Here is a 14,851-nt window from a genome sequence, read left to right on the forward strand (position 1 = left end):
GATTCACCCCAGAATTCTTCGAATTGTGACGATATAATTAAAAAATGAAACTGACCAGAACAGACTTCGTTTTGTTGATAATTATTTTTCAACTTTTTCTCCCTCTTCCAGTTTCTTGCGAGAATGTTAGACGCGTTAGGAAACACGGATAAACATTCGGCTGTGCTTTTACAGGTTTTGACAATATTCACACGGAGATCAACGCACGGAATCCATTCGGAGATCTCGGATGAAGATGGCTGAATATTTTTTTTTACAATTATTTTTGTTTCTTTTACTTCGAAACAGATTATAAATGATAGAACAATAATTTTTCTTCTTAATATTCCAACACAAGTTGTAAAATGAATACACCGTGAAAGAATCGACGATTAATATAAATAAAGAATATAAATAACAGTTTGATGCGCAATTTCATAAAAATAATATACATATTTATATATTTAAACGTTCCTATTTCAATCCGCAATGTTTCGGATCAAACTTGAAGAGTATGAAAACCGAAAGGCAAACTAATAATTGAACGTTCTAATTCACATCCCATGATGTTAATATGGAAAATTAGTGTTGAGGCCTCGAGATTTCATAAAATTTCAGCAAAGGGCTGCCAGCTTTCGAACTGTACGTAAATCACGCATAAGCATTTGCATGGTTTGCTTTGTTCGACGTTGCACGTCTGTCGAAAGAGCTCCATTATCGGGATCCATCGTCTCCAAAACTGTAAAACGAGAATAATATTTTTTTAATCATCCTTTTCCCGCAATGTCGCAAGATTTAATCAAAGATTGCGGAATTGATGGGAGATCGAAATTTTCCAAGGGAATTTAAAAAATATTTACCGGAGACTTGTGCCTCGATAGTGGTCAATTGTGAATCTATGTGATTCTGAAAGTGTTCGATATGCTCGAGAAGACGTTGTCGGCACTCGTCCGGATCGATGGGGGCTTCAGGCTCGGGGACGAAAGGTTGGGGTGGCGTGGTCGATTCCTGTTTTGGTTCGGTGACTGCGGAATTCATCGGTATCGTTACTTCAGAAGTTGCTGGATTTGTCGACGACTTTTTAGTCAATGACTCGTCCTTCGATTCTGCAAAGATCAAACAAACAGGAAATAAGCAGTTGGATAATTGAAGAAAAAAACTTTTTCCTTCGAGGTGGATATGAAAAGCATCAATAATTATTATTGTCGAAAATTGTTATTGTTGAAATATATTGTTGAATATTTTATGAAATTTATCGTTTAGAAAATACTCACCAATTTCTTCATCTTTCTTCATTTCCGTCGTAGCAACGCCATTTTCATTTTCACTCGGAGATGCATCTTTTTCCTTCGAAGCGTCGATTTCCCCATTCGGAATTTTCGCTTCCCGTTTTTTGCAATCGACTTTTGTTTCTTCCGAATGCGTGCTGTCTTCTTCTAGAATCTTCATGAGTTCTGTGTCCGACGCGATGGATTTTTCATCGAAATCCTCTTTCACGACATTAGGTATCTCAGCTTTTGGCTCGATGAGAGTTTCCGTGCCAGAATCAGGGGTTTCAACCGTCTTCTTAACGATTCGCATCACCGGCACAGGCTCGGTCATCGGCTCTTTTACTTCCGACTTTTCCCAATTCTTAGCCCATAAGTACAATTTCGGATGATCCTTTTTTCTGTAGAAACAAAAGTTGCAAAATCAATTAAAAATTTCGAGACTGCGAAAACTCGCTGGTTTTTCGTTGTGAATTTCGTTTCGTTTACTTACTGGGCTACGCTAATTTTCACGCGAAGACTGTGAAGAATCTGCTGAATTTGCAATAACGCAGCTACGAGATCAAAAGATCGCTTCAGCATCGCCGTCCTCCGGTTTATAGCTGCTTGATCTTTGGTTCGTTTTGTTAAGCTGTAAAAACGATTTTGTCAGCCATAAGATTTTCTCAGCTAAACTTTATATTAGATACAATTAGAATATTTTATCACATTTTTTACTCTGTATGTTGCATGAATAACCATTTGAATATGAAAAACATTTTAGATGAGTTTTAATTGCAAGCCGGGGAAAAATTAGCCAAAAGCCAGGGTTCATAGTACATTTTTAACATTCAATTATTTGGGAATATGTAAAAATGGGTTCTGCGTTATTTATTTATTAAATTTGCTACAGTTGACGCAAAAAAGGTTCATGAAATTTCCAAACTCGAAAATCGATCAAGTGTTGTGAACGAAGTGATGAAAATTGATCAATAAATGAAGATACCTCGGCAACTTGCCATCCTTGAGCCATTCCTGGTCATGCAAATACTTCATAGACGGGCGTTGTCGATAAGGATGACGGCAAATATAGCAAATATATTTTTCCGGCACATCTTTCTCTCGTTCAATGGCATTGCAATGGCCATGTTGCCAGCAAAGGCAAAGATCGCATTGGATCATGAGTCCATCTTCTTCCATGAAGCCACAGGTACAATTGATAATTTCTTCTCGTCGGAGCTGTTCGACTTTGACCATTTCGCCATTGATCATCATCATGACACCTTCTCCGTCTGGTTATAAACGAAAAACAAAATCCCGAACAATTACAAACCGATAAAATAGAAATGAAGTTTGATTGTGAAAATTGCTCAGTTTGGCTCAACGTAACTACGGCGACTCTGCATTCGTTGCTCATCGACAGTTTTTTCAACGCAACAAATCGGCAACATACAAATACTAGTTCGGCAAATAAAACGACAAACGTTCCAAATGGCATGCTGGATGCTCGAATAAATAAAACAAAAAAAAACCCAACGAAAATCATAATGTACCTTCAGTCTCGATACTAATATCTGTTTTAGATGCATCCCCTTTGGGGTTATCGGCTTTTTCGAGACGTGAATCATTTAGCTGACCTATAGAATAACACAAAACAATGAGCAATAAAAATGCCAAGTTTTTACACAACCGGCGATATATTTTCGTTGGAAAAACAAATAAAATAAAATATCGATTTGATCGAAATCATTCTTCAAAGTGAAATGAAAATTCTATGGTCTACAAGCATTCACAAAACAGTCAAAATTTCAAGATAGTAGGAGAAACAATAAAATTCGTTATCTCAGCATTACAAACTTAATGAACTTACTGCTTTGGCTGTTTTCGTCGCTCTTTGCGTCTGATTTCCTACGACTGAATCTATAAACGAGACCCGCTGGCCCCTCCGCATCCAATGCACTGTCATCTAAATCCCCATAATCATCCGTAAGCTCCTGCATGCCTGATAGCAAGAAAAAGCATTTTTTCTGCCTACATTCTCGTCCGCGACAACCAAACATAACGAATAAATCATAAAACGCTAAATTCATCTTTCAGGAGCTGATGAATCACGGAATGATGAAGGATTAGAAAGAAAACGAATGTTTTCTGAATGCCAGGTGATTAATCATTCAATCTAAATCGGAACCCACTTTGAGGATTGAATCGAAACAGAAATTTTAAGCTGCCAAATATGGAATTGAAATATTTACACTTTTTTTTTACATTTATCGAGAAATCATCATTGACGCTCAACTACAAATACTTTGATCTTATTTCCCAGCAAATCTCGTTTCGTATTCACTTTTTTTTCTAAGAAAGCACAGCCATGAAACTTTCTAACTTTTCGAATTTTCCTCAACTGTTAAAGTATTTCGAGTGAATGTTTTTGTATGTAAAAGACAAGAAAAAATAGCTTATCAAGTTTTTGTCATTGGTAACCGCAAAATCACTTTTATATAATAATAATTTTTGGTCGATTAATTCTTGCTATATAAAATTGAGGATTCGTTAAAAGTGATTACCTTTTGACAAGGAAAGTTTTCGAGCGTTTCAAATTTATAAATTCGACACTCGTACTGTTGTAAAAAAGATTGAGTCATAAATCCGAAACGTGCTTGTGTTAAAGATACTTTTAGGAGTGGGTAAAAAAATCTGCGATCGGCGACGATAACGTGGGCAGTTATAATATTGTTCTGGGTTTCGAATCAGGAATGGAATTCGGTGGAGCGTTTCCTGCAGCGATTTTCCAATTTGAGGACAAAAAAAAACATCTTCGAGAAATATCAAAATGTTGGAATAATTTGACGACATAAAAAGCCCGCTAAAGTTCCCCCTGCGGTGAAACAGACAAAAATTACGATAAAATTTCCCTGAGAACATTTGTCAACGTTCCATCCGAAGTTGACACCTTTGATCTAATTCGCGATTAACAGCTACGAAATCGATCCTTAAAGAATATAAATTTGCTACATTTCTCGTTAAATCATAAAGATTATATGTACACGAATAGCATTCTTCTAGGGGATTGTGTCCAGGAATAATCAAGTTCAACTACGAGCACTCTTATCGTTAAAAATAGAAGACAACACCTCCGGAACCTAAATTTTATGATCACGTAAAAACTGATGTTTTTCTTACTTGGCCTTCCTTTAGATTTTGAAGATTCGGTGCTGTACTCGGAAAGTTGACGTTTTCTGGATCCCTTGATTTTCTCGTTTTGAACAGCTTCGTCGAGCGATTTGGATCGATCGAATCTTGAAGAATCCGTAGGAGTGACCGAGGGTCTTACGGGCAGCAAAGTTTTGATACCAATTTGATTTTTTTCCTCGCGAATTTTCAAATCGAAAAGTGCTCCGGGCGACATTGCACAATTGGCTTCGATTTTTTTCGTCGATTCTTCGTCGACATCCATGCTTGCGTTCGACACTGGCGACATAAGCTCGAATTTCGAATCGTTGCAGTCGCGAATAGTTGTTCCAGAGATTTTGTCCGATCCGACAATGTCCGAACTGGAATTTATTGCCGGAAGCGGAGACGTTGCGATCAACGGAATTGTTTGTCCTGGCGACGAAATCATTTGATTCCCCGGCAAAATCTGTTTCTCGTGCGCCGCTTTTCTCTTCTCAAATTTATTGATCTTGTCCAAAAAGTTGTTGGACGATTTCTTTGGTGTCACATCGATCACCGACTCTCCGATCGTTCTAGCATACGCCAGATCCGCTACGTTCGGTGTCGAGCCCAAAAACTTGGAATATTCTGGATGGTAGTGCTTTATGTGCATTTGCAAGAGATTCTCTTTGCGAAAATTCTTGCAACATCCTTCTTTGGGACATTTGAAGAGACTATCTTCCATCTCAACCCGCAAACTTCCGATGAAAACCGCTGTAATGGATATCATATTTTTATCAATAATCACAAACCACTCTTTCAATAGACTAAAATCTGAAATAATTCATATTTCGAGAAAAAATGTTATCCACATTCCATGAATAAGCCAACATTTTTCTTCGTGAACGTATTAAAAATCGGTAAACTCGTTACAGAGCTTAAAAAATATAAACATTCAAAAATTTCCAATATTCAGTAAGCTTTAATCTCTACAAAGTTCAGAAATATGGTCTGCTTCATCCGAATTGAATGTCCAAAGATAGACGAATTTATGTTGCTTATTCAAGGAGTTGCATGAAAATCAACGCAAAAAATGTTTTATCTTCAAGTCACCATCACATAATCGAAAGTTAGATATATTTTGTACTCACAATATATCGTTCCTGGTTTACGGCCAAAAAATGATGACAATATGAATATTTGTTAACGGTCAAATGGCAATACGTGAGTGAAGTACAATTTTTCATGAATATTCTATTAATAAATGAAATATCTCCAAGAGTACAACTTTTGAACCAGAAAAACCTCACAACCCTGAGGTTTGTACAAAAACAGTAAAAAATCGAATAGAAAAAGGCTTTGGACTTGAAATTACGCTCTCTGGTGCGCATCTATTTCATACATTGTACATTATACACGTGCATACACGCAAAAACGGATCGTCAAGTTTTTTTGTTAAAGCAAAGGAAAAAGTTACTGTTTCGATGAAAGAATGGAATTCTCACCTCCATCTTCGACAGGTGTTGTCGTGGGTGTTATCGGAACTAAAGAATCCGCAGGAGTAGAGGACAAGGGCAACGAATTATCGGGCGTCGAAGGAGTAGCTTTCGTCTTCGGCAGGATAGTTTTGATTTTCTTCGGAACTTCTCCTGAAGTCTCGTGCTTTATTCTGGCGATTGAATTCTTGCTCTTCCGACGATGAATGCAAAAATCAAACATGTCCGAATCGAATTCACAGCCTTGACTTTCGATGAACGTTTTGATGTCACTTCTTGAGCGAAACTTTTTTCCGCTCGGCTTACTGCGGAAATCGATATATTTCAATGTTTCGAGTTCGTTATTCGCAATGAGAAAATTAATCGAAAGAAATCAGAGCTTGTCGCACTTACTGTACGAAAAGAACGTCCCACTTTCCAGCGGATGTGCCCGCCCTTCTTTGGGTAAAGTGTTTCTGCCATATCGGAGGCAATCTCCTGTCTGCAACGATTATCGATCGACGTGTTCCGGTAACTATAAAAATTCATCAGAATCAATCACAAAATTCGAATTGAGATGAAAGTTCGAATGAAGATGAGATTCATTCGTCTTCAATCATGAAAAGTCGAAAAAAACAAATGAATCCAGTCAAAATACACAAAATGAACCAATATAATTTAAAACGATGGCAAAAAGTCTCAACGACATCAAGTCCTACAATTTATATTCTCGAGGGTATCTTGGACAAAGAGTGAAAAACAACCCCAATATTCTCTGGTATGAAATATTCCGTGACAATGTTAATGAGATCCGATTCCATACTATTTTCTGCCTTTTTCTCATGAGGAAGAGAAAGATGCATGACAAAGTCGCGTTTCATAGAAATTTCATGACGAAATATATATTTCACTTAAAAAACAAAATCAAGGTTCTTTGCGACGCAGTTGTGGAAGTCACCAGTTAAATCTGTTATTTTTTAAAGGTTTTCCTTTATCCAATGTTCTCACAAAATAATGCAACATGAATTATCATCTGCTTGTTCCAGTTAGTAAATTTTCAGTTGTTTCTAAATTTTTTATTCATTTCTGACATTCTCTTTCCATTTTTTAGTTCGAGTAAATTCGCTTTCAGAATTAATTACCATGTTTGCTTCCAGTATAATTGCATACTATTGAAAATGATCAGAATAATCAGTGTTTGACTAACAGACTCGAAGACCGAATCGAAGTGATGTGGACATTCGCACATGGAACTCTTATTTGTTCGATAGTAATGATTACTTTTTTTTTAAGCAAACGGTAAGGGACTGTGGTGCGGGTTTCTTGTCATCTCCATTGATAGTACAAATCGAAATGACGTTAATCGAAGATCCAAAGTTTTTTCAACTTCCGATAACATGGAATTTGTATTTGAAATAAAAATTGAATATTTTTTGGAAACTCTTTTCAATGATAAAAATGAAAACTTGTAAATAATTTTGAATATCTTACTCTCATTGCTATCAACGATGAATCCCTCAACGCCTTGAGGCTCCCCGTCGATCCATTCAGGTCCAATGTCATCCTCCAGATCAGTATCGTTCTTAATCGCATCACGCTTGATTTTTTTGGTGTAAGATCTGATCTTCGGTTTAGGATTTTCAAAGCCACGAAGTAATTCTGCTCCAGAATCATAGTAAGTGCCAATAGCAGAGGTATCAAGATCAAGGCTGCTATCAAGGCTATAATTATTAGCATCTTCCGAAGCCACTATTCCATCTTTCTTAACAGCTGTTATTTCAGGCTTGCTGCGCTTCCTTGGATGCGTTTGGAAGAGTTCCATAACCGTATGTTTGCGCTTTTTGTCTCTTCTCTCTTGTTTGCTGCCGATATAAGAATCTGTTTCCATCGCTTTCTGTGGCACCCGAATAAATAGAAAAAGTAGAATAAAAAATCTTTCCTCAATTAAAACTTTATGCTCAGAGTCCAAATTTAACTTTCCCACTTGAAGAAATGAAATGGGTTGTCTCAAAATTGGATAAGGACTACATTTTTACGAACCAATGAACAACAACATAACCTAGAAAAAAAACTAAAGGGAAAGAAAAGAAAAACTCACTTTTCCCGTGCTCGACGCGATCTTCGTGATTTTCGAAGATCTCACGATTTTTGCATATCCGTCATCGAACAGAACGTCGTATCTGTCTGCAATGTAATGGACGAAAATATCGTTTTATTAATATTTATTTTAATATTTGCTCGGATAACAGCTCGATTCTAAACTCGACGAAATTTTCCTTACGGGAGGGATAAAACGTCAAGTGATCTGCACGATCAGACTGTGTTAGTTTTCTTCTCTCTTTCTCTCTCTTCCTTTCTCGCTCTCACTCTCTCTCTGGCAGCCTGGAAACTGAGAGCGCTGTCGTGAAGCGCGCGCACACGAGCGAGCGAGAGGAAGAATGAGAGGGAGAGGTGTATTGAGAAAGATAGACAGAAAGAGAACAAACGGCAAGTTTAGGCTAGGTTCAAGGGAGAAAGAAGCAAAAAAAACTCACCGTTTCCCAACACAGCGTTTACTTTGGCTGGATATTTTCTTCCGTCCGCCCACGTAGCTAAAATTCTCTCCCCAACATCAAAATCATCTCGTTGCCTCATTTTCGTTTCCCTGCATTTACGAGATCCAATCATTATTTAGCGTATTTATTGTTTATTACACAAGTTCTTTTTTTATATAGTGATGAATATTATTTGCTTTTTGCTAAACTGATTGATCCGATATTAAAAAAGAAAAAAGAAAAAATGATTAAGGAATATTATCACGTTTCACTGTTTTACTATCCCTCCAAGTTTTTACTATCCCTCCTAAATCATTCTAACACGATAACAGCCACAAAACTTGGGATACTAGGGAAACAAACGATCTTCCTTTTTTCGCCCCCCCCCCCCTCCTCTCCCGCCCGCCCTGCGATCCCCCTCCCCATCTATCGGTAACACGCGATGCAACAAACAAGCGGGTGTTTTCAAATGGTCAAACGTTTCTGGACTTCGATGTCAAATTCATTGAGTCATTGTACCATTGAGAATTGATATGCAGTTGGCATGATCAAAACTTGGACCAAATTATTAAAAAAATGCTAATAGATTCTCCCTTTGGATTTGTCCGTCGATATCAAAATTAAGAACAATGTCTGTCAAATGATTAATGGAAAACCATGAATTTCTAAAAAATGACAATTTGAATTACGAATTACACTGTAACTGTAAAATGAAGACGATAAAATCCAATATTAAAACGTCTAATATTTTTATGACGCTGAAGTTTGCGACGTTGGAGTCCAACGAAATGATCGAAAAAAATTCTCGAATAATTCCAGTAAAACTGCAATTTTGTTTCCTGTGGAATTTGAAATTTGTAGTTTTTCAACGTTCACCAATGATTCGTGAAATAAAAAATGTTTTTTTCGTTCATTTCGGTGGACTCCAACGCTGCAAACTTCAACGTCGTATCTTTTTGTCTAATAAACACATTACTAGGCAACAATTGATCAATAAAATGAAAATTAGAAAACACTCAAGTGAAAATCCAATCACATTCAGGTTCTTGAATGTCATTGAGATTTAACGAAAAAACACATGCATTCAAACGATAACGAATATTCGGAAGTGAAAAAAGCACAAGGAAAAGCAGATTCAAAGTAAATGTAACATACAACGAGAGAAGTTAGCATAGAAAAAATGTAATTTTCTGAGAATAACAGTTAATTTCTTTATTGCAAAATTATTGTGCCCGTAACTTTGGAGATTTATGGGTGTATAAAAAAAAATACAAGAAAATGATAAATTTATGCAAATTCATAACTCGTTCTTGATTTTCAAGTTTAACCAGAGCTTTAAAAAATCAGTGACCCAATATAGACGTCAGGCGTCATCGTAAGAAAAAATGTTAGGTAATTCTCAGTATGTGATATACCTTACGACACTGAAGTTTCCAACGAAATGAACGAAAAAAACGTTTTTAATTCACCAATTATTTATTTCACGAATCGTTGGTGCAACTTGAAAAACTACGAATCGCAAATTTGGCAGGAAACAAAATAGGAGAATTACTGGAATTATTGGAGAGTTTTTTTCGATCATTTCGTTGGACTCCAACGTTGGAAACTTCAGCGTCATACATACCTTTACGCCTCACTAGTTTTTCTTTTAACAAAATAACCAGTCTCAGATTTTCTATTACGTTTCGTTTACTCATTTCAATTGGAAATGGATGCCCTTTCGAATAGAATAAACGGTTAAGGGAACGAACCAACTAATACACTATCTTTGAAGGCATTGAGAAGATTGCAACAATTTAAATGAAAATTTTATACAAACATAATATAAAAATCAATACCATATATACAAACTAGCAATTACACTCTATCTCTGTCAAACTATAAATTCAAATTAATTGATTCAACAATAAACACTTACGGACTCGGTAGCACCCAAACTTGTTCACTTGAATGATCAAACATAAAAAGAAAAACGATTTTCGTTACTAACTCTTTAATCATGAATATTTTTTATTTATTTATTTTTTCATCAATTTACATAAACGTGTCAATTCAGACTATGGAAGTGTTTGATATACGAGCAATTATTCACCGAGTTTTTTTGGAATGTTGATCGATTTGACTAAACTCATTGAATTCAATTTTGGTTGATAAAATTATCAACATACTCATTCGTTTCATTAAATTCTTCGAGTGAACTGACAAATATTGTTCAAGCGCAGAAGGTTTTTGGCAGAGAACTAAAATAAAAGTAATGGATTTTGTTATGTCGGAAACTCACCTTGACTGCATTTGTAGAACTCTGAGTCTGGAACTATCCATAGGGATCCATTCGTCGAATCTCGAGCTCGATTTGTCAAAATGTATCAAAACTTCTCTCTCGGCCCAGTCGGTTTCGACCACTCGTGCCGAATACCTACAAACCCACGTGTTACAGTCCCCGCGTAATGTTATCACTTACAAATCGTTTTAAACATATCACTGGACTTTTTTTTGCATTTTCCTCTTTCTTTTTTTTCAAACTACTCCCAGCTAATCTTCGTACTTTTTCTTCTTCTTTTTCTCTCAACATACAAGAGTTCCTTAATTTTTTTCAATAGCTTATTTGTACGTTTGAACACTTGCCATTTGTCATTGAAATCTTTGGCTTCGATTCTATCGCCTGGATTAAAATTCAATGATCCACAATTTACGTTTGGTTTCGGCTTTGTCTCGTCGCTTTTTACGATTATTTTTTCCTCTGTTGTATTTGTAGGTTCAAACTCTTCCTTGATGGCTTTAGATTCTTCTTCCATGAAGCCCATTTTAGTTTTCATAACAGAATATTCATCTTTGCCCACTTCCAACTTGTACTCCGCCGCATCCAATGGAATTTCCACGGATCTTAAAGGTTCCTCATTTTCTCCTGACGACTTGAAGCCAGCATCCGTTGCATCTGTCATTTCGGACGGATTTAAAGAGTCTGCGGATGAACCTGGCCTAGAATTACAGGCTTCGCCACAACTGTCCGATTTGGGTGTTCTTGCTTCGGCAAACATGGACGATTCCCCGCTTCCTGCATTGTCCATATTCAATATCTCCGAGTTTATTAGATCTAGATCCTCCTGGGGATACGAGATGTTGCTTTTCACTGGCATTGTTAATGGATCTGTGGAACAAAACAGAGTTGTAACAAATTGTAGAGTTTCAATAGTTCAGTTGACATTTATGAATGATTCAAAATCTTAAAAGGGAAAAAAAACTCGTAGAATTCCAACTAAAGGTAACATTGACACTCGATTTCAACCGTATGCGCCAATAATGAAAAAATAATGGGAGTAAAATTTTCTGTAGGAGAATTAATATTAACATTCATTATTTCTCACTTTAATTGGACCGAAACTATTAATGAAGTTCAACCAATGAGAGTTCAATAATTTGAGATTTAAAGATAGGAAAAAATTCAAAATGCAGTTAAGAGCGTAACATTAGTGCTCCAACGAGACTGGAATACCAAATTTGTGTGTATAAATTATAAATTTAGTATATGCAAAAGCATTGGAAAAAAAAATTGAGAAAACTTTAGTTTGCTATGAGAAAATTCACGAATAAAAGATCTATCGTAAAAAGAAACACAAAGAAAAATTAACAATGTTAAAATTCAATTTTCTATTCTTTATAAACAATCGTATTATGACGTCAAAATTCCAAGTTCACGAAGCAAAGTCCTACGAACGAAAAATGATGAAAATTACAAATAATAGTGAACACGCTCGATCTCCGTAGGAAAAACGAAAGTGCGTACGCGTGTAAATATATGTAATATTTTTATTCGTCAGCGGACTTTTCTGGAAAGCCACTCGTTCAGCGGAAGATAAAGAAGCGTCGGAGATATCACTGTACCAGGATCAGGCATGAAAAGGGAAAAAAGTGATACTATAAGGATAGAAAAGAGAAAGAGAGACCCCGCGAAGGAATCTAAGCCGCCTCATACGAATCAACGAATGACAAATGGAATTAAATCCATCGAGATATTTCGTTGGCTTAATGATCTACGACGACCTACTGTACATTGCACCTGCTATAGAAGTTGAGATGATGAAACCACACGATGAAAAAACTCGCTCCTTCAAGCGGCAAATTTAAATAATGGTGCTATCTTATAAAATGTGATATTTATCTATGAGTATGATCGTAGCCGCCTGCTGCCCACATAAAAACATATCAATCGTATTTATTGTTTTTGTCTCGTAAAATTTCCTCTGATGCTTACGTCATTTATGCATTGGGTTACCTTATTATTATTATTTTTCAAATGGCGTCAGATAATTTCACACGAAAAGTAGATAAAACACTACTCGTGTTCCCAATATATTTAAAAAAAAAAAAAAAAACAAATATCCTGAGTCAACACACCCAGAGGGAAACCCAGTCCGTAAAAGCTATTTTTTCAATTGAAAAATGAATACTATCTCCACTAAATATATACAAGTACCTAGATAAAAAATCTCTTGACGAGCACGTTTAGAAGTTGAAAAATACCGTATTTTTTATTCACTCGAAAATACGCCGGTAAAAATACAGATTTAGAAAAAAAAATACAAGATATTTTGTGAAATTCGAATTGACAAAAGAATCTGCAACATCTAATTATTTGCGCACAAGTATCTCGGTCACGCACAACACTCACTCAAAATGTCAAAGAGTGAAAAAAAACGCCGGTAAAAAGATGAAAATTCTTTGTTGAATTTACAAAGAAACATAATAAAATGAAAATAAGGAACAACGGTTTGAACATACCGGGATGATTGTCGTAGTTCTCGAAGATCGTGGGTACAGAGCCCTTACGTAGAATGAACTTGTGTCCCTTGATAATCTCGTAGTCAGCTCGCGTAAAATGTCTATGGCAGACGAATTGGCCGGTGGTAGGTTTGAAATGAGGTTCAAAAGTGCCATTACCGAGCCACTTGTTCCGTAAAACAGGATCTCTAGGAAATTTGTGTAAGGGCAAACCCTTATAACGCACTTCTTTACCGTCGCTCTCGCAATTTCTCACGCAACATTTGCGCGCCATTCCCATAAGTCCCCGCGGGTAACGCGGGGCAGGGAGAGGCAGGAAGGGTAGGGGGCAGGGGGGAAGAGCGGCGAAAGAGCGCGGTAGTGAAGGAGTAGATGAGGGGTGAGGCGGGGTAAACGGGGGATGAGAACAACACTTGGTTCTCGCTTATAGGCACACACGCGTACGCCGCGCGTTTACACGAGAGACGTCGCTCTCTTCACATTATATCGCTTGAAAAACTACATGACAATATTTCGTTAAAACACGCGTATACGATAAAACACATCATAACTCGTACCAGCGTCGCCAATCCGGCATTACTCTCTCATTCGATCGCACTGTTTTGTTCGATTTTTTTTCTTTGCTTTTCCACGAATTTTCAACACCCCTTTCCCCCACTCCACTTTACACCGGGCTATTCTCACAGGATAGGACACGATGTATCAACGCGAGGAATTGCACCGAACACTCACTCGAAATTGCACGTACGTACACACGCTCGCGTAAAAGCGAGCGGTACGGAGGAACGAGGCTTTTCTTGCCAAAATCCCGTGCGCCACTGTTCAACACAACGAGAACACTGAATCGATCCTTCGCGCACGCCGACCCGACCGTTTCGTCGGAGGTTTTTCGTTTTGCTCACGTTTTTTTCTCCGTTTTTTCTTTCTCTCTTATTTCGCGCTACCGCTGCTGCCGCCGCGTTCTTCTCGCAAACCAAAAACTATATTGTCCGCGAAGGAATATCGCGCTCTCTGTAACACGACCTCGAGATTTTGCTCAAGCACGGTTTTCATTGAGAACCAGTAGAAAAAAAAGAAAACCACTCTTCTCTCTTTTACACTCACGCGTTATCGCGTCTCTGTCGTTCTCATGAAACGTCGCCTTTGTTCGATGGCGCTGCGCGCCGAATGCTTACTGCACGAACAAAAAAAATTAAAACCCTCCGCGTGAAAAAGAGAATATAATTCGCACGGTACTTCAACGACCCGGCTTAACGCGAAATATTCAACACAAGACAACAACACATCAATTATACTTTGATTTTGATAAAGAAAATGTTACCTTTTAATGAAAACAAAAGTTTGTCAACTCAATAAAACAATGAGATTATGCGAAAGAAATAACTCGCGGGACTTTCGATGACGCGCATTCGCGACGCGATTAAATCGTTGATGTTTCCAGGTTATGCAATGACCTTGCCGACTGTCCAATAGGCGTAAACCTCAAGCCCCGTTTTCAACAACGTTTTACATCACGCTACGTGGCCAGACTTTATTCCTGCGTAAATTGCTCTGTACATCGTACGATCATTCGGGAAAGTTAAAGAAAACACGAATCGTTGAAAAACGTATCGTGTTTAGCAATCGAAGGTTTCCTCGAGTGTTAAAACTCGGTTTTACATGTAAAATATTAGAAATTCGAAGCTGA

The 14,851-nt window shown here is 37.2% G+C and overlaps 1 protein-coding gene across 7 annotated transcripts; it reads right to left on the bottom strand.

Moving 5' to 3' along the window:
- Positions 1–65: 65 nt before the first annotated feature.
- On the bottom strand, positions 66–14,585 carry LOC122408006 (PHD finger protein 20). 7 transcript variants are annotated; one of them, XM_043414510.1, is made up of 18 exons: positions 13,165–14,585; positions 11,011–11,533; positions 10,667–10,801; positions 10,304–10,330; positions 8,386–8,495; positions 7,950–8,035; positions 7,343–7,745; positions 6,266–6,386; positions 5,882–6,177; positions 5,528–5,539; positions 4,407–5,150; positions 3,097–3,192; positions 2,780–2,863; positions 2,233–2,518; positions 1,741–1,878; positions 1,254–1,648; positions 840–1,085; positions 66–718 (listed from the first exon to the last, which is right to left on the bottom strand). In XM_043414510.1, exons 1-18 carry the CDS (start codon positions 13,442–13,444, stop codon positions 594–596), a joined length of 4,107 nt encoding a protein of 1,368 aa, XP_043270445.1. In that variant the 5' UTR covers positions 13,445–14,585; the 3' UTR covers positions 66–593. The 7 variants fall into 7 exon arrangements, with proteins under 7 accessions (XP_043270445.1, XP_043270442.1, XP_043270447.1 ...); XM_043414507.1 differs by having other exon boundaries at positions 3,097–3,228; positions 13,165–14,582; XM_043414512.1 differs by lacking the exon at positions 2,780–2,863.
- Between the last annotated feature and the right edge of the window lie 266 nt (positions 14,586–14,851).

This window comes from Venturia canescens, chromosome 3 (genome assembly GCF_019457755.1).
Source record: "Venturia canescens isolate UGA chromosome 3, ASM1945775v1, whole genome shotgun sequence".
In the NCBI taxonomy this organism is placed as follows: domain Eukaryota; kingdom Metazoa; phylum Arthropoda; class Insecta; order Hymenoptera; family Ichneumonidae; genus Venturia; species Venturia canescens.

Excerpts from the sequence above, each read along its gene's own strand:
- LOC122408006 (XM_043414507.1), bottom strand. The coding sequence starts at position 13,444 with ATGGGAATGGCGCGCAAATGTTGCGTGAGAAATTGCGAGAGCGACGGT. Across the intron at positions 11,534-13,164 it reads GAACTACGACAATCATCCCG|ATCCATTAACAATGCCAGTG; the intron begins GTATGTTCAAAC and ends TTTGTTCCACAG. Across the intron at positions 3,229-4,406 it reads AAAATCTAAAGGAAGGCCAA|GCATGCAGGAGCTTACGGAT; the intron begins GTAAGAAAAACA and ends TCTTGCTATCAG.